Raw genomic sequence first — 27129 nt, forward strand, 5'->3', positions numbered from 1 at the left:
CTTTAAACACTTAAAATTCAGCAAACCTGCAGACAAAAAACAACACATAAACGTCAGTATGGGTGCTATTATTTAATGCACAGAGTTTCAATTTAGGAAGATGAAAAATGCAAACGTACTTAATGCCACTGAACTGTACACCTAAAACACTGAAAATGGTGAATTTTTACTTTATCATTTCACCACAATAAGAAAATAGTGAACTGGAGTAGAAACCTGAGGGAAAAAATAGGGAAAAGGGCTTCATCAAAACTTAAAATTCTGGGGTGGGGTTCATACCCCTCCTCTAGAGCATGTCTGTATCTTCTCTCTCAGGCACATACCTTTACTTTCTTTCTCCTAAGCATTAAGGGCCTTTCTTTTTCCTCTGCAACTCATTTCCTAAGTCCATGCAGCCCAGCTGGCTCACATTTACCTCTGTAACTTTCTCAATAAATTTCTGCTTGTATTTAAGAAAAAGAAAATAAAAATTTTGTGCAAAGGGCACTTCCAAGAGAGTAAAAATAACAACCCACAGAAAGAAAGAAAATGTCAATAATGTATCTATAAGAACCTAGTATAATGAATACAAAAAGAATTCTTACAACAAAAAAGATGATGTGGGAAGTACTTGTATATTCCCTCAAAAAACCAAACCAAACCAAACCAAAAACCCCCCACACCTAAGCAAATGGACAATAAACACATGAAAAGATGCTCAATATTACCATTCATTAGAGCATTGCAAATTAAAACCACAATGAGATACACTTTATAACAAAACAACAACAAAAAACCAAAGAACATTTTGAGTGGTATGATGTTGAAAATGTCCATCAATGAATGAATAACCAAAATGTGAAGTTATCTATTTAATGAAATATAATTTGGCATGAAATGAAATTCTGACACATGGACATACACTGAAAACATGGTTAAGTGAAATAAGCTAAACCTAAAATTCGATGTTTCTTATTAAATTTATAAGAAATATTCAAAATAGGCAAATCTGTATAGAAAATGCTGACTTTTTATTGCCAGTGTCAGAAAAAGGGGAGACTGGGAATGACTTTAACAGACACAGAGATTTCTTTTTGGGTGACAAAATATTCTGGAAGTGGTGATGACAAATATTTTCAATGTACTAAGCGCCTCTGCATTGTACACTGTTAAATGGTTACAATAATGAGTTCTATAAACTGAGTTCTATATAATGAGTTATATAAATGTTACCAAAAAGAAAAAAAACTTATTAAGAGCATATTATGTGTCTAGAGTATAAATAATACAACAGTGCTAGACAAATTGTGGGCTCCATCACTGTATGAAGAGAATGACTGAAAAACCTCCATAAATATACATTTAAATTAAAGAAATTATAGTATAGTACATTTAAATACAAACATAATTCAGAAGCAAAACTATAAATACATATTTAACTCTCTATGTAGATACATATACAGATAGGTACATCCACATATATAGTTTTGCTACCTAATTATAACTATACATACGTACAAATAATTGAAGATTTTTAAGATAAAATTTCGAAGTATATTTAATACAGTGATTTGAAAGAACAAAAAAACAAATGTTAGGCATGGAGGAGGGCGGGTAGGTGGAGGGGGAGAGAGTAACCAAAGAATTTATATGCATATATGCACAACCCAAGGAAATGGCCAATGGTGGGGCGAGGGACTGGGGAGTGGGATGGGATGGGGTGGATGGGTCATTGGGGAGAAAAAGGGACATCTGTAATATTTTAAACAAAAATAAAATTAAAAAAAAAATGGTGAGGGTGGGGAACTATGAAATTATAATGTAAATAAATCCTGTTTATTTTGGAAATAAAATAAAATAAAAGTAAAGAAAGAAAAAGAAAAAACAAAAACAAAAAATCACACAAATGTTGACTAGAATATTGGAAAAAGTCGAACTGAGTTAAAGACAGAATAAAAAATATACCAAATAAGAAAAAAGAAGTACCAAAACAGATAGAGGAGAGAGAGGTATTTACCAGGTGATGGTACTGAAAGAGGAACGATATATATCTGGAAAGAGACATTATATGTCAAATCACTCTTATGATCTCAGCTGATTAACTTGTGAAATACAGAAGTTTACAGAAAAATAACGGGTGTCATATACTATAAAAATTCCTGATTCTCAAAATAAACCTAAGTGATGTGCTAATACAGGGTGGGGCAAAAGTGGGTTTAAAGTTGTGAGTTTGCTACCCTGGCCCGTTTGGCTCAGTTGGTTGGGCGTTATCCAGGTACAGGAAAGGTTGCCAGTCTGATTTCCCGGTCAGGGCGCATACCTAGGTTTCAGCTCAATTCCCAGTAGTGGGTGTGCAGGAGGCAGGTGATTGATGTTTCTCTTTCATATCTCTCTTTCTCTCTTGCACTTCCTTCCTCTCTCTCTAAAAATCAATAAGCTATCCTTTAAAAAAATGTGAGTATGCAAAACAGTTTATTCTTCTAAAATTATTTTTTAATTATTGTATTACTTTACATACAAACAACTGTAAATCTACTTTTTCCACACCTTGTATTTCTATATATTAACACACTACACATACACGTGGGGTACTACCCTGACTGAAACAAAGAGAATGACTCAGAAGTCACATTATCCCTTTTACCACCTTCAATATATGTAGGAGGTATTTTGCTTGAAGAATTCCAAACCACTAAGGACTATATAGCCTTTTCTACACAGTAAAAAGACTGCTGTGTGGTTAGGCACTTAGTAGGCCTTGATAAAATTAGTGAAAGGGGAAACCAGAATAAGTAATTAAGTTTTTTACAACCTAAAAATGGACCAAATTTTAATGGTCATTTGAGAAGGATGTTATGAAACAATACGATTACTTATAAACTTAGAGAAATAAAGGAAAATGGCACTTATCCTAGATTCCTTATTTATTTAAATATTCAGGTTTCTTCAGATTTGTGTATACTAATTGATGAAGGCAAGTTTCCCTTATAGACCCAATCTAGTTAATAAATAAACAATCAATGATAAAATTAGAATACTGCCATTTTGTAACCATAATGAAATAATGGAGTTGGCCAATAATGACTAAGTGACTCTTATTACCACCTATGAAGAAGTTTTGGCCACTGCAAATAAGAAATAATACCTGAATCTGATCAAGCCTCTTGAACACTCATGGGCTAAGTAAACTACAGCCCACAGACCAAATTCAGCCCATTGCCTATGTATCAACCAATAGCTTAGAATAATTTTATATACATTTATTTATTATTATTTTTTTGTATCTTCAGCTGAGGATTTTTTTAGAGAGATGAAGGGACACAAAGAGAGAAACATCGATCAGTTGCCTCCTGTGGGAGCTCTGAACAGGACTGAACCTGCAACCCAGGTATGTGCCTTTATTGGGAATCGAACCTGAAACCTACTGGTGCACAGGACTATGCTCCAATCAACTGAGCCACTGGGTCAGGAAATAATGGTTTTATGTATATTTAAATGATTGAAAAATTCAAAATAACAGTATTTCACGACATATAAAAACAATATAAAATTCTGATTTCATTGTCTATGTACAACTTTATCAAAAGAGCCACATTCCATTATTTACATATTGTTTATGGCTGCTTTGTTGTTATGATAGCAAAGCTGAGTAGTTATGACAGATCATATGACCTGTAAACCTAAAAAATATAGGAACAGAGGAAAACAAAAAAATATTAAAAACAGCAAAGGCATACAATTAGCAAAATCCAGACTGTGATATCTCCTCCTATTGTGGCAACAATAAAGAAAAAAATGACCAAGAAAAACAGAATGCTATGAAATACTAAATGATTAGTGTAGTATATTTTAGAAGTTTAAAATTAGTACATAGAGATTTTTATAAAACGAAAATTATCAACCACTCATAATTTACCTGAACTGTTTCCAAAATCCTCTGGGTACATAGTATTGTAGTTGTGAAGCAGCTAAATGACCAAAGATGACCTGCAGGTGTCTGAGGACACCAATATTGTATTCTTTCCTGTCTTCTGTCTTATTTAATGCTGGTTTGTATTCAAATTGATGAGGATATCCAAATACATCATCTCGAGGATCAACATTACTCTAGAGAACCAAAAAACATCATCGATGAGCTAATCTAACTTAAAAAGTATCGTGAAGTTGAGAAAAATAGTGAATAAATGATTTGCATTATTTTATATTTTGTCTATCTATAGCACATAACTTTAATTTTATAATATTAGTGCTTATACCCACAATTTCACAGAAGAGTTATCACAAGAAGATCATAAAAAAATAATACTGAACATTCATCAGAGGCTGTATAATATGAAAAAGGTATAGTTGAGTAGATTGAACTGGTGACAAATGAATGCTATGCAATATGTAACTTTGGGTAAATAAATTACTTAGCCTTTTTAGGATTCAATTTCTTCTTGTAGAAATAACACATTCTTTATAGGTTATATGAGATAATTATGTGACATGATCAGAGTTACTAATATTCAATAAATAGCAATTAATAATATGTCTGCGTAGAAACAGTCACAGACAAAAGCTTTAAAGGTAACAATCACTTTACAAACAAAGTTTAGGTGCTTTACAGAGAACTGAACATCTTTCTATATTCTTTGCTCCGTTTCTGAGGCTTATGATATAGAAGTAAACAATGTCTAGTGCCTACCCTCAAAAGTTCAGTTTAGGAAAAGAAACTAGTAAATAGGCAGACAAACACACTATAGTGCTGAGACAAAATAAAGCACAGAATATCAAGCAGCAAAAATGAAATGCCTAATTTGAAATTTTGTATTTTCTGTGCCTTATTTTTTTCTTCCAGTATAATTGGCCATCTCTATTTATATTTCACAGCACACTACAGAACTACAATTTAAATTCCAATTTCCTTTCAAACAGTGGTTCTTAACCAGATATAGTATTGACTGGCATGGCGACACTACATGGAGAGTCTAAAAAAGGTAAACTTACCCAGAATCTAATGCCTGAATGGTCAGATCTGAAAGGAGTTAAGGCAGGTATGTGTTTTAGAATCTCTAAGTGATGACTACTTGAAAGTCAAACTAGCTTTGGCCAGTGAATTAAAGAAATGCAGGTATAAGACAAGAATCGTTTACTAAAATTAAAACATTATCTGTTGAGAGGAAATAAGATGGTGGCATAGGTAACAGCTCCACCCGCCACCTCCCACAACCAAATTAAAATTACAACTAAAATACAGAACCACCATCACTCAGAGCCTCCTGAAATCTGGCTGAACAGAAACCCTACAACTAGGGAACTGAAGAAGCACCAACACCGGTAGGAGGGGCAGAGATGCAAGTGGATCAGGGCTGAATCGCAGAGAAGCAGACCCGGGCCCATACCCGGTGCCACGGTTGAAACCCAGGAGGGACATCTCAGTGGTGGGGATTTCCCGGAGGAGTAAGCCCCACAGCAAGCCCCCAGTCCAGGGCTCCAGGGCAGGGAAGAAACGTCCCCACAACTCCAGGCTGTGAAACCAGCGGGGACTGTGGCCGAGTGTCAGAGCTGCAGGAACCCCAATAGCTCCTCTTAAAGGGCTCACCCAGATGTGTTCACTCTGAGCCCAGCGCTGGGCAGCAGCCTGAAAGGGAGGAACTAACCTGCCTGAAGCTGGGGTGAGAGGTGAAAGGGCAGCTTTCTCCCAGGCAGAAGAGCTGGCATAGGCATGGCTCCTTTGGCCAGTCCTCTCCGCACACAGACGGAAGGCAGGTGCCATATTTGAATTGCCAGCACCTGACTCACACCTTTGGCTCCACCCTGGTGATTCCCAGAGGCCACGCACCTCCCTACTTGCAGGCTCATCCAGGCCATTTCCAGTGGCTTTTCTGTGCAAGTGGCCTCTCGAGCCTGATGCTTAGGACTTTCCTAAAATCTCTCAAACAAGCAGCAGCATGCCCCAAACGGCTTGATAAGTGGCCCCAGGCCTGGCACTAGCAGCAGGGTGCATTGGCTCATAGCTGGGCCTCTCCTGGGCTCCTCCAAGCCCAGAACAAGTAGCAGCCATCTACAGTTTCCTGCGAAGCTCATGCTGGGTGGCCCTGGACAAGGCACTGGCACAGGCTGACTTTGCACCTCCCAGGAGGCCTCAGAGACAGTGCACCTGGTGGTCAGACCACGCTGGATTACAACCCTACCACATCCACGAGTGACACACTCAAGGGGTGCACTTAGTGAACACAAAAGCTCCACTGAAGTAAATCCTGCTCCATAGAGGTGTCTCCAGCACAGCAGCTCTCTGCCATAGTTGCAGCTGATCCTCACAGCTGATTAGTCTGGGGGTCAATTCCTCCCAGTGACGCCAACAACAACCAAGGCTCAACTACAAAAGGACAGTGCACACAGCCACACAGGGGAGTACCTAGAAGGCCCAGCTCAGGCTGAGCTACTAGACCCTCCAGGACACCTACTACACAAAGTTACTCTACAAATTCCAGGAGACATGGCACCTCTACCTAATACACAGAAACAAACACCTGGAAGCAGCCAAAATGTGTAGGCAAAGAACCATGTCACAAAGGAAAGAACAGAAGAAATATCTAGAAAAGGAACTAAATGAAATAGATCCAAGAAAGCTAACAGATACAGAGTTCAGAATAATGGTTATAAGGATGCTCAAGGATATTAATAAGAGTATGACGAAAATAATCGAGAAAATCGATGACATAATAAAGTAACAATTTGAAATGAAGGCTACATGAACTGAAATGAAGAATAATTTACAGGGAATCAATAGGAGAGTAGAGGACACTGAGAATCAAATCAGCAATTTGGACCATGAAGAAACAAAAAACACCCAACCAGAAGAACAAAAAGAAAAAAGAATCCAGAAATACGAAGATAGCATAAGGAGCCTCTGGGACAACTTCAAGAGGCACAACATTAGTATTATTGGGATACCAGAAGGGGAAGAAAGAGCAAGAAATTGAAAACCTATTTGAAAAAATAATTACAGAAATCTTCCCCTACCTGGGGAAAGAAATAGACTTACAAGTCCAGGAAGCACAGAGGGTCTCAAACAAGAGGAATCCAAAGAGGCTCACAGCAAGACACATCATAATTAAAATGCCAAAGGTTAAAGACAAAGAGAGAATCTTAAAAGCAGCAAGAGAAAAACAGTTAGTTACCTACAAGGGAGCACCCATATGACTGTCAGCTGATATCTCAACAGAAACCTTGCAGGCCAGCAGGGAGTGGCAAGAAATAGTCAAAGTGATGAAAAACATGGAGCTACAACCAAGATTACTCTACCCAGCAAAGCTATCATTTAAGGTCAGAATTGAAGGTCAGATAAAGAGCTTCTCAGACAAGGAAAAGCTACAAAAGTTCATCACCACCAAACCAGCACTACAGGAAAAGCTGAAGGGTCTTCCTGAAGAAGAAGCTAATGAACAAAAGAATCTGATGAACTAAACAGATCCAGAGACATTGACGCATGTAACAGATGATTATATTTCAGAAGAAAGAGGGAAGGGGAGTGCAGGGTGGGAAGAGATTAACCAAAGAAATTATATACATAACCCATGGACACAGACAATGATGGGGTGAAGGCCTGGGGAGGGAGTGGGAACAAGGTGGAGGGGGTCATTTGGGGGGGAAAAATGGGACACCTGTAATACTTTCAACAATAAAGATAAATTAAAAAACCCCACAAAACACAAAAACATTATCTGTCTTTTCTATTAATTGCTATAAACATGTACAAAAGAAAAAATAAAAGATAAATACTTTGGATAGAAACTTAACCAAAGCGTAAGTCCTTCGTATTTATGTATGCCCTAAGGAGTATCTTGCCTGGCCAACACAGCTCAGCAGTTGAGCATCGACCTATAATATAGGAGACTGTGGTTCGATTCCTGGTCAGGGCACATGCCCAGGCTGCAGGCTTGGTCCCTAGCAGCAGGAGTGCAGGAGGCAGCCGATTGACTACTCTCAATGGTCAATCGGCCGATGTTTCTCTCTCCCCCTCTCCCTTCCTCTCAGAAATCAATAAAAAATATATTTTTTAAAAAAAGGCATATCTTAGTATTCATACTATGACCTGCCACCAAAAACTTAACTTTGTTATCACATTAGTCTAGACTGAATACTTTGAGTTGGTGGCCTGAATATCTATTATTGTTAACTAATACTGTTAGAAAGACCATATGGTATTGCTGAAACTAGTGAAAAAGTTTGTTTCTTCACCAGAAAAAGCCATAATCTGAGGAAAATATTAAACATCCTAAGAACCAACACAGATTTTAAAATAAGAAAGGTATAATTTAAAACATTAAAAAATAAAAATATAACTTAATATTTTAAAATTGAACATACCTGTGACTGTACAAACATCAAACTATATTTACCATGGCACACAAAACATGATTATATTAATTGTTAGTTTAAGAAATAAACAGAAAAGCTTTGATAAAGAGTAACTGCAGTTTAAAGTCTATTACATAAAGAGCACTATGATATGCCAGAGGTGCTCAAAGATTCTTGTCCTATCACCAAATGCAGTTCAAAAAAAATCTGATGAAAACTACAATACTCGGAGAGAGAAAAACAGTATCTGGTATCAAGGTATTAAAACAGACAAAACCCAGAATTTATAATTAAAATTTACCTCATTGTCCTGCTTTTCATCACTGTACATATCATCATCTAAATCACTACCTGTGCCTTCAATTGCAAGAATACTGTTCCTGATGGAAGGAATCATATATAGCTGCTGGATCACAGAATTCATGTAACAAGTAGCGCCAGCATTTTTTAGTCCCACAAATCCTTTTGGTGGGCGAGGGCCAACAGGTGGTAGATATTCCCACTCAGTAAGAGCTTCACAAGCTGAGAGAAAAAGAAAAAAGATTCTCAGAACATGAACATGGCAGCGGTTAAGGTGACAAATATTAGCAACAACACCATAACCACTCCAGACACCATGAAAAAAGAACTCTACATTTTTATTTCAACGTGTGCCACTGTAGTACAGAACTATTTGATCAGTCTGTATTTTTATTGATTTTGCTTCCATGACAATCTTCATGAACTCATATAGGTGGTACAGCATTAAATTTCTTTGTCATCATAGGTTTGCTTTATTTAATTAGGTGCCTTCAATTCATTGGGGTAAGAACTTCAAATAAATCAAAATGTTACATCTGCATCCAGAGGTAACAACTGTGTGGCTCAGTGGTTGAGCATCAACCTATGATCCACATCAAGGTCTGACTCCCAGTCAGGGCATATGCCCCGGCTGTGGGCTCAATCCCCAGTAGGGGGCATGCAGGAGGCAGCTGATCAATGACATCATTGATGTATCTATCTCCCTCTCCCAGGGATCAATAAAAATACAGTAAAAAAAAAAAATACATAAAGTATATCATTATAAAGTTTTATATTTTAAATACATATTAAAGTTACTTAAGACTGTTTAGGTTCAAGTCATGGTTCCATATCATAAAAACTGTTATCTTAAAGTATCTATTGTCTTCTGTATAAGAGTAAAAACTGCTTTGCCTACACCCACAGTATTATTTTGAGGAGTAAATGAGACAGTGTATTTGAAAGGTATGTAAGAATTATGTATTACTTTACATTGTACTCCATTTACCATAAAACCAAAAACAACTTAGACATGAACCACTACTTATAGTATATTGAATTGCAAATTATAGTTGATAAAGACAATATGATTTTTATGTGCTGACAGATATATTACTAAGTGCAAAAGTAAACAAAACCAAAGTGAAGAACACTGTGTGTGGTATATTCTCAAGTGTTAAAAAGAAAAACACTAATCAGTGGCATACACCTAACAATCTGCATATACACAGATAATCTGGACCAGAAATATGGAGTGGGTAGGAAGTCAATACTTTCAGTGTTTTATCTTCTTTTATGTGAATAATATAATCATGAAATTCATAAGCAAAAAAATTAATTTAAAACACAACTAAGTTTTCAAGAATCTCCTGTGTTGCCTAACTGTAGGAATATCTCTTCAAAATTCGTCATTAGGTGATTTCATCATTGTGTGAACATCACACACTTAGATGGTAGTCTATTACATACTTGGGCCACATTTTAGCCTATTGCGCCTACACAACAAGCCTGTATAGCATGTCACTGTACTTAATACTGTAGAAAACTGTAACACAATGCTAAGTATGCACCTAACCATATAAAAGGTACAGTAAAAATAGAGTGTAAAAGATAGAAAATGGTATACCTGTATAGGGCTCTTACCATGAATGGAGCTTGCAGGACTGGGAGTGGCTCTGGGTGAGTCAGGACTGAGTGGTGAGTCACTGTGAAGACCTAGGACACCACTGTACACTACCATAGACTATAAACACTGTACACTGAAGCATCCTAAATTTATTTTAAAATACCTTTTCAATAATAAATCTGCTTACTGTAATGTTTTTATTTTATAAAAAAAATTAAAAACTTTGTTTTGTAGTAACATTTAGCTTAAGACATTTACTGTGCAGCTGTGCAAAATATATATATATATATATTTTTAATCCTCACCAGAGGATATTTTTCCATTGCTTTTCAGAGACAGGACAGAGAGAGAAATAGAAACATCAACGTGAAAGAGACACATTGATTGGTTGCCTCCTGCAGGAGGTCCAGGGCCGGGAATCCAGCCTGCAATGAGGTATGTACCCTTGGCCAGAACCGAACCCAGAACCCTTCAATCCGCAGTCTGATGCTCTAACCATGACCCAAATTGGCTAGGGACAAAAATATTTTTAATATCCTTATTGTAATTGTTCAATTTAAAAACTATAAAACTTACAAAAACTTTTTTTTTGGTTATAAACTATGACACACTCACAGATGAGCACACTAGCCTAATTCCACACAGGATCAGGATCATCAATATCACTGTCTTCCACCTTCCCATCTTGTCTCACTGGAAGGTCTTTGAGGACAGTAACACATGAGGCTGTCATCTCCTACGGTAACAATACTTTCTCCTAAAAGACCTTCTTGAGGGACCTGTGTGAGGCACAAGAAGGTGCCATTCTTTTTTGAATGTTTTTACTGATTTCAGAGATAGGAAGGGAGAGGGAGAGATAGAAACATCAATGATGAAAGTCATTGATCAGCTGCCTCCTGCACACCCCCTACTGAGAATTGAGCCTGAAACCTGGGCATATGACCTGACTGGGAATCGAACCCTGACCTCCTGGTTGATAGGTCAATGCTCAACCACTGTGCCATGCTGGCTGGGTGAGGATGTGTCATTCTTTTCATAAATATGTCCAAGGTGATTTGCTTGATTTCTTTCTTTTATTCACAACAGAATTGCTTGTAAGTAGACAGATAATGCACCATGTACATTCCTGTCTAGGACTGAAGAGTTTTCAGCGCTGGGTTCCAAGTTTTCAAACATTTTAAGGAGTTTGCTAAGATCTGCAAAACTTTCTGCTAACCCCTTCACTGTGAATTTTCTTGGGGATTCGTCTTTCTCTTCTGCAGTTTCCTTTTCTCTTGCCTCTTCTTCAGTTATGTGTCCCTGTTACAACAACTCTTATTCAGTTCCTCAGGAACCACATCTAGGATCTTCTGTGTTAGCCCCATCCACCCCCCAGGTTAAAGTTGTTCACCATGGCAACCAATGCACTGTTGATTTTTGCAACCTTCTTATCCTTGGCAAAGCCTTTTGAAGTCATGAATGAAACTTGAGTGTCTGCTTCCATATGCCATTCATACAGTCCTTTGTGACATCACTCCAAACTCAAAGTCTTGATGCCATCGTTGATACTGTAACGTTTCCAGTACTATAGCAGTGTTTTCTCAGTGTCTCCCTCACTTGCAGCAAAAGACTGGGCAAAAGTCCTTCCTGAGTCTGGGGACTAGGTAAGCCTCAGTGGGCTTTCAAAACTGCTGTAAGTCTTTGATGCATTGGCTAGATCAAAAAGGTAGTGTTTGGAGGATGAAACACCAGTTTGTTTTGGGATTAAGATCACCAATAAAAAAATGATGTCCAAGAGCATTATCAACAACGAACAAAATATTGAATCATTTCCCAAAAACTACTTCTGCACTTTTCTGGCACAGCAATTCATAAGAGTATCTAGGAGGAAAAGCTGGGTAATCATAACTGCTTATTGCTCCTGCAGGGCAGACAGTGTGTGCTTACTGATGTGCTTGCAGGCCCTGGAATTATTACTGTGCCAGCTCAAAGGGTCTTAATTTGTAGCCTGCAGCATTGCCGCCAAACATGACTGTTCTCCTGTCCTTAAAAGCCTCGAAACCTAGCACTGACTTGGCCTCCTAACGGATGCAAGTCCCTTTAGGCATCTGGTTCCAGAACAGGAAAGTTTCATTTATACTGAATATTTGCTCTGACAAGCAATTTTCTCTCACAATCAGCTTATTTAGAGTTTCTAAAAATTCTTCAGCTGCCTTTATAGCAGCACTTGGGAGACTCACTGCTCACTTTCACATGTAATAACTAACTATTCTTGAATTGTTCAAATTACCCAGAGTTATTAGTATATTCAAAATTGTAGCTGCCTTTTCTCTCAACATTGCAAACAATCTTTTCAATTTGGTTGTGCTCAACATGGGTGCTCTCAGAGATATGCTTCTGGTGTGGATTTCAATCCAGGTCACTAGAAGTTTCTCCATGACTGATATAAGTAAGCCCTTCTCAAATTTCTGACGGTCTTGTGGCCTTCAATGAAGTAGATCCATTAACAACCTTTATCATTTTGTTCTTATTCTTCGAGATTGTAGCTCTGGTAGAATGGGACATGCCTGTCTTGTAAGAAGTATTCATCACTGATTTTCCACCTTTATGGTCCTTACTTATATTTAATTTTGTTTCAGATCAGTTACTAGAAGTGGTCTTTTATTGACAACATTAGCAGTGGATTTTGAACACTTAGGGGCTGTGGTGAACAAAGGTCATGAAATGAAATCAGGCACAATAGAAAATGATGCAATTAAGATGTGTTTAACACAAGATGCAAACACGTGTTAAACATGAGAATGCTGACAGCATATCATAATACACTGTTTTTTTATAGAAAACTATTGTTTTCATAAACAATATACTCTAAAATAGTACACTCTAAAATAATGATAAAAAGTATAGTATAGAAATATATAAACCATCAACACAGGTGTTCATTACCAAGTTTATGTACTGTACATAATTGTATGTGCTATAATTTTATGTGACTGTCAGCACAGTAAGTTAATTTATACCAGAATCATCACAAGTAATGCCTTGAGCCATGACATTATGATCAATATGATGCCACTAGGTGAAAGAAATTTTTCAGCTCCGTTATAATCTTATAGGACCACCATTGTGTATATTTGGGCCATTGTTAACAGACATGCTGTTATGCAGGATACATAGATTCCACAATACAATGAGTTTAGCTAGGAACTCCTAAAATGTGACTAAAACTTTCTTATATAAGTATAGTTTACAATATTCTTAAAGATTTGTATTAATTACTACACATTATATTCTGAAGCCTTAATTTTCCTTAAAAATAAATAATTAAAAAAAAATTGTTATTTTCTGTTATTTTGCTTAAACTCTCCTCCCTTTTGAGTTTCAGTTCTTACAAGCAGTCTGAAGACAGTTTCCTACTTCAAGGGAACCCTGAGAGCCCATTATGTGAACTGAGAATATAACAAAAGGCACTTAAATGTTATATTCTCACATTTTTACCTTCTAAACTGTAACTTTTTAAAAACTCAGGTTAAATTAAGCAATCTGTGAGAGCCTGAGTATCTTTCAAATGCATATATTACCTAACTTTAAGTAGACAATTCTGTAGCTTCAAATTTGGTTTATAACTCTGGAGTTTGAACTTTATCTCATGTATAATAAAATAAAGCGTTTTGCCATGTTACCTGACCCACCTACAGAAAGACATTTAAATCTCTCTCTCTCACACATACTTTCTTAAAAAAAAAATCCCAGAATTTTAAACATGTAAATATTATCAACCAATAAAACCAGTTTTACAAGTTAAAATACTTACTAGTTATTGCTGTGCCTATGTAATACATTTCAGTCAAACAGTCTACTATCTGTTTGAGATTCCTTACACAGCCAACAGCTAATGCCACAAGTAGTTCAAAACCAGCATTGATGGTAGCTGGTGAACTACAGACTGGAATAGCCTGCTCAACTGGCAATTCTCCAGTTCTCACACACTGTAAGTAAACTTTTGAAGCAGGAAAGATGAAATCATCAATTAATTCCTAAAGAGTTAAAAGAAACAGATCACTTGTTAGCAATAATATATGCTTTAGGAAAAAATGTCCTTGGAAGTATTTTATAATTATTTGACAGAATTAAGTATCTCAAAAACAATTTTGAATTTTCAAATTAAAAAAATACAATTCCACTTCAAAATACCATTGCCAATAAAAAAATCCTCCATTTCCCAGATATTTTAAGGTACTAAAGAAAAGTTTACTGTAATTTAAGAAAATATATTATAAATAAGTCTATTCCCTTAATTATATATAAAAATAAGATGCACCAAAATGATACTCTTTTTCTTGCATTGCAAGACACACCTGAGGAAAATTCATTGAACACATATGATACACAGTCTTAAAAGATAAACATTTTCCTCAGTCTTAAGCATCATCAAGTAAAAATTCAGATTTACTTAATAGCAAAATCACTAATGCTGCCTAACTTCCTAAAACATTTTATCTGAACTTTTGATTTCAAAATTAACTTAAAAATCTCTTTAAGAGGGGAAGGCACACATTTAAAAAATACTGTAACATTCAGAGATAAGGGTTTCATAAGATAAAGGAAAAGGTCAAGATGATATCTCAAAGACAGAATGTTATATAGAGCTCAATCTAATGAACATTTAAAAGGTTATAACCAGTTTAGCTCTGGCTGGGTGGCTCAGTTGACTGGAACATTGTCCAACTGTCCCCACTCAGGACAAAAAAAAAGACTGTGGGTTCAATTCCCAGTCAGGGCACTAGCTAGGTTGCAGGTTACAACTGAGAGATGTCTCTCACATAGGTGTTTCCCTCTTTCCCTTACTTTCTCTCTAAAAAAATGAATGAAAATATATCCTCAGGTGAAGATTAGCAGGAAAAAAAGGTTTTAACCAGGTTAGTGCCTACATTTAGAACTTACTTTAATGAGATTGGCACCTCCTTTTTCACAACCAATCTGATACTTTTTCTCAGGTGTTTGAAAGGCCAGTAACTCTTTTGTTATCCCAAGGTGGCCTTCGAAGATAGGCTCTTCTACACCTGTTTCACCAGTGTTTTTAACATTATCCTGCCAAAGACAAAACATTAGAGGCCTAACTTAGAGGAAAGGAAGACAAAGGAAGTCAGAACAAAAAAGAGCTGGAAGGCGAGGGATATCTCAGATAAAATTTCCCCAAACCTTTCCATTCAAAGGTAGTTTCTTATTTCTTTTAGAAACTGTTTCTCTTTCAAACAGTAAATGTGAACAATTTTTCTCTAAAAGGACAGGCAGTGGCAAGTCTGAAGGCATTTTGGTTTTCACAACAGGGAGGAAAGAGGAACTACTAAAGAACCACCTAATGATTACAGGTTGAGGTACTGTTTAACATGCTACATTGCAGTACATAGCAGCATAACCCTTCAAAACAAGGAATAACCTGGTCCAAAATGTCAATGGTACCAAAGTTGAGAGATCCTATTCTGGAAGTAGGCTTTTTAAAGCACTAGGAGAATGCTAATCTGAAAGCCAAAAGGTTACACATTTCAGTATATTCTCACAGAACTCTGTGTAAGTAAAAGGTATTAAGTGGTTAATGTAAACACTAATTTATCAGACTCTTTTGATTAAAAATAATTTTAAGAATCTTCATTAGCCCTGGCAGGTGTGGCACAGTGGTCAGAGCATTGGCCCACACACAGAAGGGTCCTCCTGGGTTTGATTCTAGGTAAAGGACAAGTACCTGGGTTGCAGGTTCACTCCTCAGCCCTGGTCAGGGTGCATGTGGGAGGCAACCAACCAGTGTTGTCTCTCACATGGATGTTTCTCTCTCTCTCTTTCTCCCTCCCTTCCTTCCACTCTCTCTAAAAATCAATGGAAAAACTAGTCCCAAGTGAGGATTAACAAAACAAAAATGACAAACCAACCAACAACAAAAAATCTTCAAATATAATGGCAGTTTGTAAATAAGGTCAAAAATACCAAAATGAACAATATTAGTGTCTAAAGTAAGACATTTATATAAAACTAGCTTTACCTCCTTTCTACAAATAATGAGTTATTAATTCATCAGTGAATAGAATATATTCTTTTATGTTTTTCTTTTACGTTTTTGTTTAACATAAATATTCAAAATTGTAAATTCTCTTTTAGTAAGGCAAATGATTTAACAGTGATATAATAAAGTGAATATTATAAAACATACCCTAATACTTTTGAGCCAATCAATTTCATTGTTGAGAAGAACTTCAGCATTAGGTACATTAATATTGCTGTTGTAAGCATAATTAAGAAGATGCCGTAGAAGAGTGAAATAATCACTTGAATGTTTACCTCTCTCTCTTGCTGTGCTCTGAAATATAATAATTGAAATGGTATGAATTCACAAATTCATGGTCAGAATTCACTTTAATTTTTTAAAACCTAGAGAATTAACTGATAAATGAAGTGGCAATGTGTTGTATCAATAATATAAAACAGTGAGATGTTTGATTTTCTTTTTTCCAAGAAGATAATATATATTTTTTCTTAAATATTTACAAAAAAACAAATGAAAACAAGTCTACAAATAGTATAGAAAATAGTGGGAAAGATTACATTTCTTAAACATGACTGATCTAATTTTAATATGTTAAAACTGTAATTTCCTCAATGTCCTTCATTTTAAGAATGAAGTATACTGGTAAGTTCATTTAAAAATGTCTCACCCCCAAAATAGTAAAGAGCTGAGTAATGAAGAAAAGCAGAGGCCTGTGTCCCATGCAACATCTGGTGCACATTAAAAAAAACTGCTCCTGTGCCAACTGACGAACAGTTCTGAAATAAAAATATTTTCTATGTAATTTATTATTTTCATGAATAAAAACATTCCAATATTGATTTATCTTTGACAGGGAAGAGAAAGTAATAACAGTAAAAATACAGGGTAATCCCCTATTATCATTTAACAACATTAAATACAGACAATTTAAGCTATATTTCAGAGTTAAACCTGAAATAGTAACCATACAGGATGGGAATCATTGTGTTAGTTCCTTAATATTTGATTTCTCAGACTGTATAATATGTGGTGTAAATCAGGGGCAGGGCAAGACCACGTACAAGGCAAGTATACATGAAAAAAAAATCTTTATTTTTATTTATGTAAATAAAAACACATCTTTATTTAAAACCTCTTGTAAATATTTGGAAATACTCCTGCGGATACAATATTAGCTGCCATGTGCAGATATGAGAGGCATCATATGAGCTATACATTTTTTTTGCCCTCCCACAGAATTGTTTTCAATGAACTATATGTTGAAGCAAACAACTCATGAAAACTCAACAAAGATGAAACTATCCCTCTTATATCATATGAGTGGTTCTCAAAATACGGTTGTCAGACCAGCAGCATTACCTGGGAATGTGGGAACATCTCAGAAATACAAATTCTTGGGCCCACTCTATACTTACTGATTCAGAGACCCAGCAATCTACATTTAAATAAGCAATTATGGTGATTATTATGTATACCAAGGTTGAGAATGAAGTGTTATACTGTTATCATTTAACTGAGAAATTTTGGAAAAATCTGTCTCTAATCTTAGTAACAAAAACTTCATCTGATTATATTTATATCTTTAAAAATTTTGTATAATATATTGATTTCTCTACATTATCTACAGCTGATTCTTGAACAACCAGGTAAAATGCACAGGTCCACTTATATGCATTGATATTTTTCAATACAAATTTACAGTATTGTAACCGTATTTTTTCTTCTTTATGATTCTTAATAACATTTTCTTTTCCTAGTTTCCTTTATTCTTAGAATACAGCATATAACACAAGGTCTGGCAAAAATAGGTTTGAAGTTGTTCATATGGAAAACTACAATAATCAATAAATAACAGAAGAATAAACTCTGCTTTGCATACTCACGACTGTAAATCTACTTTTGCCTGTATATATACCTTACAAACCATGTATTAATTGACTGTTTAAATTATAACTAAGGGTTACCATCAACAATAAGATATCATCAGTTAAGTTTTGGGGGGAATCAAAAATTATACACAAGTTTTCTTTTAATCCTCACCTGAGGACATGTTTATTGATTTTTAGAGAGAAGGGAGAAAGAGAAAAGAGAGTGAGAGAGTAAAGAGAGAAAAAAGGAGAGAGAGGAAGGAAGGCAAGAATAAGGCTGTGAGAAGAAAACATCGATTGGTTCTCTCTCATAATGTGTCTTAACCGGGGTTAGAAACAGCAACCTTTTGGTGTATAGGATGACATTCTAACCAACTCAGCCACCTGGACAGAGCCTATTCACAGATTTCTTACTGTGGGAGGGAGAGGAGTTTACATGGGACACATAATCCCCAGGTTGTTCAAGGTCAATTGTAATTAGTTTATTGCTACAATACTGGAACATTACAACATAAGATGTATTCAATAGTTGTTTCTTTCACTTCCAGTGAGCTATCTGCTGACCTACCTTGGCACACTACTCTCGCTGTGACCTTCACTTCCAGTGAGCTAAAAGCAGCCCCACCTTGGCTCACTTCTGAAACTGTGACTTTCACTTCCATTGAGCTAACAGCAGCCCACCTTGGCTGACTTCTGTCATTATGACCGTCAATTCTAGTGAGCTAACTTGCAGCACCACGTTGGCTCAGTCACTGTGACCTTCATATACCAGTGAGTTAACAGCTGCCACACCTTGGCTCATTTCTGTCACTGCGACCTTCCCTTCCAGTGAGCTAACAGCAGCTCTACCTTGGATCACTTCTGTCACTGTGACTTTCCCTTCCAGGGAGCTAACAACAACCCTGCCTTAGCTCACTTCTGTCATTGTAATCTTCACTTACAGTGAGTTAATGGCAGCCACACCTTGGCTCACTTCTGTCACTCTGACTTTTACTCCCAGTACGCTAACTGCAGCCTCACCGTGGTTCATCTCGGTCACTGTGACCACTTCTAATTGAATAGCCCCCCCTTGACTCACTTCTGTCACTCTGACCTTCACATCCTGGTGAGCTAACAGCAGCCTCACCTTGGCTCACTTCTATCACTCTGACCTTCACTTCCAGTGACTTAAGAGCAGCCTTGCCTTAGCTCACTCAAGTCACTGTGATCTCACTTCTAGTTAGCAAACTGAAGCTCCTCCTCGCTCACCTCTGTCACTGTGACCTTCACTTAGAATGAGCAAAGAACAGCCACACCTTGGCTCATGTCTGTCACTGTGACCTTCATATCCCAGTGAGCTAACAGCAGCCCACCTTGGCTCACTTCTGTCACTGTGACCTTCACTTCTAGTGACAGAACAGAAGCTCTGCCTTGGTTCACTTCCAATGAGTAAACTGCAGACCCCATCTTGGCTTATTGCTATCACTGTGACCTTCACTTCCAGTGATTAACAGCAGCCCTGCCTCGGCTCACTACTGTCACCGTGACCTTCACTCCCAGTGAACTAACAGCAGCCCTGCCTTGGTTTACTTCTGTCACTGACCTTCATTTCCAGAGAGCTAACTGCAGTCCCACCTTGGCTCACTTCTGTTACTATGACCTTCACATCGTAGTGAGCTAACAGCAGCCTCTCCTTGGTTCACTTCTGCCACTGACATTCACTTCCAGTAAGGTAACAGCAGTCCTACCTTGGATCAAGTTCAGTCACTGTGACCTTCACTTCCAGTAAGCTAACAGCAGCCCAGTTTTTGCTCACATCTGTCACTGTGACCTTCACTCTTAGTGAGCTACAGGAGATCTGCTATGGCTTACTCTGTCACTGTGATCTTCATTTCCATTAATGAAGTAGCTCAGCTTTCGCTCACATCTGTCACTCTGCCCTTCACTTCCAGTGTGGTAAGATCTGTCCCACCTTGGCTCAGTTCAGTCACTGTGACCTTCACTTCAAATGAGCTAAAAGTAGCACCAACTTGGCTCACTTCTGTCTCTGTGACCTTCATATCTAAGTGAGCTAATGGCAGCATCTTCTTGGCTCACTTCTATCACTGTGGCCTTCACATCCTAGTGTGCTATTATCAGCCCTACCTTGGTTCAGTTCTATCACTGTGACCTTCTCTACCAATTGAACTATGAGTAGCCTCTCCATGGCTCACTTCTGTCACTTTGCCCTTCACTTCCAGTGTGATAAGATCAGCCCTGCCTTGGCTCAGTTCAGCCACTGTGACATTTATTTCCAGGGAGCTAACAGCATGCCTGTTCTGGCTCACTTCTGTCACTGTGACCTTCACTTACAGTGAGCTAACAGCAGACTCACTTCTGCTTACTTCTATCACTGTGACCTTCACTTCCAGAGAGCTAACAGCAGCCCCATGTTTACTCACTTTGCTCACTGTGACCTTCAGTTCTAGTGAGGTAAGAGCAGCCCTCCCTTAGCTCAGTTAAGTCACTGTGACCTTCATATACCAGAGAGCTAACAGCAGCCCCTCCTTGGCTCACTTCTGTCACTATGATCTTCATTTCCAATGAGGTAAGAGCAGCCCCGCCGTAGCTCACTTCTGTCAGTGTGACCATCACTTCCAGTAAGCTAACAGAAGCCCAGCTATCACTCGCTTCTGTCACTGCGACCTTCACTCCCAGTGAACTGCATTCCCACCTTGGTTCACTTCTGTCACTTCTTCATATCCTAGTGAGCTATAATCAACCCTACCTTGGTACACTTCTATAACTTTGACCTTCTCTTCCAATTGAGCTAACAGCAGCCAAGCTTGGGTCACTTCTGTCACTGTGACCTTCAATTCCCAGTAAGCTAACTGCAATTCCTGCTTGGCTCACTTCTGTCAATGTGACCTTCATATCCCAGTGAACTAAGAGCAGCCCTGTCTTGGTTCACATCTTTCCTATAATGTTCCTATAGAGCCAAAACAGAGCATCACCTAGGTTCTCTCCTGTTGATTCTTCTACCCTAAGTCCTTCCTTTGTTTCAGTCCACAGTATTAATAAACATACTCTCAAAATCTCTTGAATTTGTGTTATGAAATCTTTTCTACAGGAAGTGAAGAGCCCACAGACGACAGGCCGGTCTGCTGTAGACCCACTATGGGGCCAGACCATCCAGTAACAATAAATAATACATGGGTTAGTTCAGATTACTACAGAAAACTGATCTGACTTCAATTCACTTACATTTGGCAAGTGTAAACCCATACAACTTACAAGGGTTTTATAAAAACTACAGATGGGGTTCACAAAACCTCCAAAATAGCATCTAAATAGTTCCACATGTATGCCGTTCTTCACAATTTTATGCAGAGATGGTCTAATATTTTTAACAAATTCTCAAAGGTGTCTGAGAGTATACTGCTCAAGTTCATTAGAAAAATGAGTATACAGTCCAAATACCTGATGCTTGTCATTTTCTGAAAAAAAGAAAAGAAAGAAAAAAAGCAGCCTAAGAAAATACGTTGAAATGTTAAGTCAAACATACACCTATTCTCAAAACCTTGCAATTACTTTGTATTTCACTTAAATCAGAGATTAAGGAATCAGCCCTGTGATGGTAGATGTTTACTATTTCTAACCTCCAACCAGTAGAGGCCAATAACAACCTTCCCAACCCCAGCTTCCATTGTGAACTAATGACTTAAGAGTAAAATCTAAAGTCCTTACACTGACTTAGAAAAATCACAGAAAATGACTTTTTTTTTTAACCTCTCTTACCTCATCTCTAGAGCTGTTCCCCTTACTGAACTCCAGTTAAGACTAACATCCTGGATGAGAACACGACTTGTGTCTGGAACCCTTATACATGCTGACCTTTCGATATACCTGCATTCCTTAACTCTCTTTCACATATTTATTTCAAGGTCACACAGTGAAGTATTTCCTGATTGTACTACATAAAGCAAAATTGTACCAATATTTATATGGAACTGACACCCACACCAAGAAAACAAAAACCTTATGTCTGAAAAATCAAGTTAGAAAGTTAATGTCCTATTTTAGAATTTTAATCACCTGTTGAAAATAGGCTAAATAAAACTTAATTTTGAAATCAGAATAAAATTAGTGCTCAATAAATGATACAAGCAAAACTGGAGCCAGCTCCAAGCTCCTGTCCCTCCACAGAAACATCTAACAACAATCCCAAGCTGTCAGAATCCTGGAAAACAAAGGTTTACACCACCAAACAAACAATGAATCAAGAAAATGGCAAAGTAAAAATGACAGTAATGTTTCTTGGTGTTGCCCTACTACCTGCCCTGTGTGATAGAGGTCTTGAAAATAGCCAACTATGTTCCTAATATATGAACTTTGTTTGTTTCTGGGTGAAGCAAAGCAGACCTTATTTCCAACTACTGTGTTTCTTCTAGGCTCCTGGAAGAAATGAAGTACACAGAGAAGATCAGAAGGCTTATTTTTGTTTCCTTGGAACTTGCTTATGGTAAAAAGTGATATAGGCACTGGTCATAAGCACTTGTAAGGTGACAGAAAAATCAAAGCTCTTAGGAGCAAAAGTTGCAGCTGAGATGCACAATACACTAAGGCAAAAGAGAGAAAATGAACAGTTTTTTTTGGGGGTGGAGAAAGTTAGGATACTAAAAAGCAGCCAAACACCCCCCAAATTTAGAAAAATTATATGAATGCTTAGGATAGAACATATGCTGAAAAACACATGACACTAACCTGTCACCTCAGGCTAATAAACAGGCTCAGTACAATCAGAAAGTGAACTATGAAGATGAATTATACATGCTTGGGCAAAGTGTTACAAGGGAATGCTAACACAGATAAAATCTGCAAAACAGATTTATTTTGTAATCACTAGTAGAACACAATATAATCCTTCAGTAATCAAGAACAAGCCTTAGCCCTGGCTGGTGTGGCTCAGTTGGTTGGAGCATCCTCTCATACACTAAAAGGTGGCAGGTTCGATTCCCAGTCAGTCTAGGTTGCTCAGTCTAGTGTGTCCCATATGCACCCATCTGGATATTAAACCAGCAGGTTTCCATGTTTCTCTCTCTCCCTTCCCCTCTCTCTAAAGTCAATAAGAAACATACCCTCAGGGAGGATAAAAAAAAAAAGAAGAGCAAATCCCAGAGAACGGATAAATGTGACATTCACAGCTACATTACAATAGTCAAATATAAAATTTTTGACAAAAATAAATCATAAAGCATACAAAGAAACAGAACAGTTTTTAGAAACCTTAAGAAATGAGTGACACCAAAAAGTGAACCAATATATATAATACTAAAATCCCAGGAGGAGAAGACAGAGAGACAAAGAGAATACTGGAACAAGGCCATACACTTTCTAATATGATGAAAGACATGAAAATACACATTTAATGGGGCAACAAACTACTAACGGGAAAATGTCAGAAAGCCACAATGAGACAAATTACAGACACACATACTATCAAGAGCAAAAACCAAAACAGAGATGGAGGTATTTGTCATACCGAAAATATCTTCAATAAAATTTACAAATATCTCATCAGAAAGCATGAGATCAAGAGAGCAGTAAAATGAAACATATGAAGTGACAAAAACTATCAATGAAAAAGTGTATAATTTTGCCTCAAGAAGGAATATTTCAAGAATAAAGAAAAATTCCTAGATAAAGGGAAAGTAAGGGAATTTATTACATTTTACCCTTAAACAAATGCTAACAGGCTGATCTACAACGAATGAAAGGTCATTAGCCAGTGATTTGAAGCCATATGAAAATATAGAAAGAAATGTAAAAGCTTGTACAGTTAAACCTCAATATAATGGCCTAATTCAGGAGAGGGAGTGTCCATTAAAGCTGAAAGTCTGTTAAACAATAAAGTAGGTTTTCTAAACCCATAATGTAACTAATTGACAAATTAGTTTACCTGTTTTTACTTATGTAGACACATTTGTGTAAGTAAATTGTGTATAGAAAGTTTAGTTTCACAGAAACGTGTTTTCTATGTATTACTATAATTTTAAATTTATACTGAATAGGTCTAGTAAATATGTGTATTCACCAGTCACTAAGAGTAAAGAGTAGGAGAAACAAGATGGTGGCGTAGGTAACAGCTGCACCCGCCACCTCCACAACCACACCAGAATTACAACTAAAATACAGAACCACCATCACTCAGAGCCTCCTGAAATCTGGCTGAACAGAAGCCCTACAACGAAGGAACCGGTAGGAGGGGCGGAGGAGCGGAGGGATCAGGACTGAATTGCTGAGAGGCACCCATGGGCACACACCCGGTGCTGCAGTCGGTGGTAAGGGTTTCCTGGAGGAGTGAGGGGTCCCAGCCCCACAGCAGGCCCCCAGCCCAGGGCTCCAGGGCCGGGAAGGGATGTCCCCACAACTCTGGGCTGTGAAACCAGTGGTGACTGTCCCTGAGGGTCGCGGAGGCTGTGGGAGCCCCAGCAGCTCCTCTAAAGGGCCCGCGCACGGATTCACTCAGACGTGCTCCCTCTGAGCCCCAGCGCCGGGCAGTAGCCTGAAAGGACCTGGGACACTTGGGGAGGTACTAACCTGCCTGAAATCGGGGCCAGAGGTGGAGGGGCAGCTTCCTCCCAGGCAGAAGGGCTCGTGGAGGCCACGGTTCCTTTGGTGAGTCCTCCCAGCACACAGCTGGCAGGCAGGCGCAATATCTGAACTGCCAGTACCTCACTCACACCCTTGGCCCACCCTGGTCATTCCCAGAGACCCTGCTCCTCCCTATCTGCAAGCTCATCCAAGCTATTACCAGTGGCTTTTTCATGCAAGTGGCCTCTCGAGCCTTATGCTTAGGACTGTCCTAAAATCTCTCAAACAAGCAGCAGTGGGCCCCATACAGCTTGATAAGTGGCCCCACGCCTGGCACTAGCGGCAGCCTGCACTGGCTCACAGCTTGGCCTCTCCTGGAAAACACCAAGCCCAGCACAAGTGGCAGCCAAGTATAGTTTGCTGTGTAGCTCATGCTGGGTGGCCCTGGGCAAGGCACTGGAAGAGGCTGACTTTGCACCTCCTTGCAGGCCCCAGAGACAGTGCACCTGGTGGTCAGACTCAACCATGCTGGTTTACAACCCTACCACATCTACGAGTGACACTCAAGGGGCACACTTGGTGAACACCAAAGCTCCACTGAAGTAAATACTGATCCATAGCGGTGTCTCCAGCACAGCAGTTCTTTGGCTGTAGTTGCAGCTGGTCCTCACAGCTGATTGGCCTGGGGGTCAATTCCTCCCAGTGATGCCAACAGGACAGTGCACACAGCCCACACAGGGGGGGGCACCTAGAAGGCCCAGCTCAGGTGACTGGGGAGGCTGATCCACTGCACCCTACAGGACTCCTACTACACAAAGCCACTCTATAAATTCCAGGAGACATAGCAGCTCTACCTAATACATAGAAACAAACACCTGGAAGCAGCCAAAATGTGGAGGCAAGGAAACATGTCACAAAGGAAAGAACAGAAGAAATCTCTAGAAGAGGAACTAAATGAAATAGAACCAAGCAAGCTAAAAGATACAGAGTTCAGAATTTTGGTTATAAGGATGTTTAAGCAGACTATTAGGGAAATAATTGAGAAAGTAATATAATAAAGTACCAATTTCAAATGAAGGCTACAGGAACTGAAATGAAGAATAATTTACAAGGAATCAACAGGAGAGTAGAGGACACTGAGAATCAAATCAGCAATTTAGAACATGAGGAAACAAAAAACTCCCAACCAGAAGAGCAAAAGAAAAAAGAATCCAGAAATATGAAGATAGCATAAGGAGCCTCTTGGACAACTTCAAGAGGTCCAACATTAGTATTATTGGGATACCAGAAGGAGGAGAGCAAGAAATTGAAAACCTATTTGAAAAAATAATTACAGAAATCTTCCCCTACCTGGGGAAAGAAATAGACTTACAAGTCCAGGAAGCACAGAGGGTCCCAAACAAGAGGAACCCAAAGAGGCACTCACCAAGACACATCATCATTAAAATGCCAAAGGTTAAAGACAAAGAGAGAATCTTAAAAGCAGCAAGAGAAAAGCGGTTAGTTATCTACAAGGGAGCACCCATATGACTGTCAGCCGATTTCTCCACAGAAACCTTGCAGGCCAGAAGGGAGTGGCAAGAAATATTCAAAGTGATGAAAAACATGGAACTACAACCAAGGTTACTCTACCCAGCAAAGCTATCATTTAAGGTCACAAGTGAAGGTCAGATAAAGAGCTTCTCAGACCAGGAAAAGCTAAAGGAGTTCATCACCAAACCAGCACTGAAGGAAAAGTTGAAGGGTCTTCCTGAAGAAGAAGCTAATGAACAAAAGAACCTGACAGACTAAATAGATCCAGAGACAGTGACACAGGCAAAAGAGGATCATATTTCAGAGGAAAGAGGGAAGGGGGGTGGAGGGTAGGAAGAGATTAACCAAAGAAATTATATGCATAACCCATGGACACAGTCAATAACGGGGTGATGGCCTGGGGAAAAGGCAGGAGCGAAGTGGAGGGGGTCAATTGGGGGGGCGGGGGAAATGGGACACCTGTAACACTCTCAACAATAAAGATAAATTTAAAAAAATAAAAAAGAGTTAACAAATGCATACTGCTGGGGTGGCCTTATTAGCACAGGCTGGAACATCTGCTGGTAGGCATTAAAACTGCTGCAGAAAGTTTCATCATGAGGACAGAACCAATTACTGCGCTAGGTAGGGTGTGATCATGTTCTTAATCATTCACTGAACACTGTTTACTAGCAGTGATTCTTGGATTAAGATATGTAGACTTTAGTTGTAGATACGTAATATTTATTTTTGTCAGCGAATTTACTATAATGTTTTTACTAATGTATGGTCTATTTGCTAAAATCTGTTAAAAATAACAGTGAATTAATAACAACAAAAAAGATCTGTTAATTTAATTATTACCAAATCTTGGTTATAAGTATTTTAAAGTAAACAGGAGTGTTAATATTCACATATGACATATGGAGCGGAAGTATTATCTGTTA

At 38.2% G+C, this 27129-nt stretch overlaps 1 protein-coding gene across 1 annotated transcript in view; it reads right to left on the minus strand.

The window, feature by feature from the left end:
• The window catches only part of LOC308551956 (ubiquitin carboxyl-terminal hydrolase 9X-like), a 161465-nt gene that overhangs the window by 27617 nt on the left and 106719 nt on the right, over positions 1-27129 (minus strand). The window contains exons 27-32 of the mRNA XM_081126878.1: positions 16918-17026; positions 16416-16562; positions 15155-15301; positions 14025-14247; positions 8627-8847; positions 3896-4086 (exon numbers count right to left, since the gene is read on the minus strand). Coding sequence (XP_080983004.1) covers positions 3896-4086; positions 8627-8847; positions 14025-14247; positions 15155-15301; positions 16416-16562; positions 16918-17026 — 1038 coding nt within the window. The remainder of the gene's footprint in view (positions 1-3895; positions 4087-8626; positions 8848-14024; positions 14248-15154; positions 15302-16415; positions 16563-16917; positions 17027-27129) is intronic.

Source organism: Miniopterus schreibersii, assembly GCF_964146895.1.
Source record: "Miniopterus schreibersii genome assembly, chromosome: Y".
Taxonomy (NCBI): domain Eukaryota; kingdom Metazoa; phylum Chordata; class Mammalia; order Chiroptera; family Miniopteridae; genus Miniopterus; species Miniopterus schreibersii.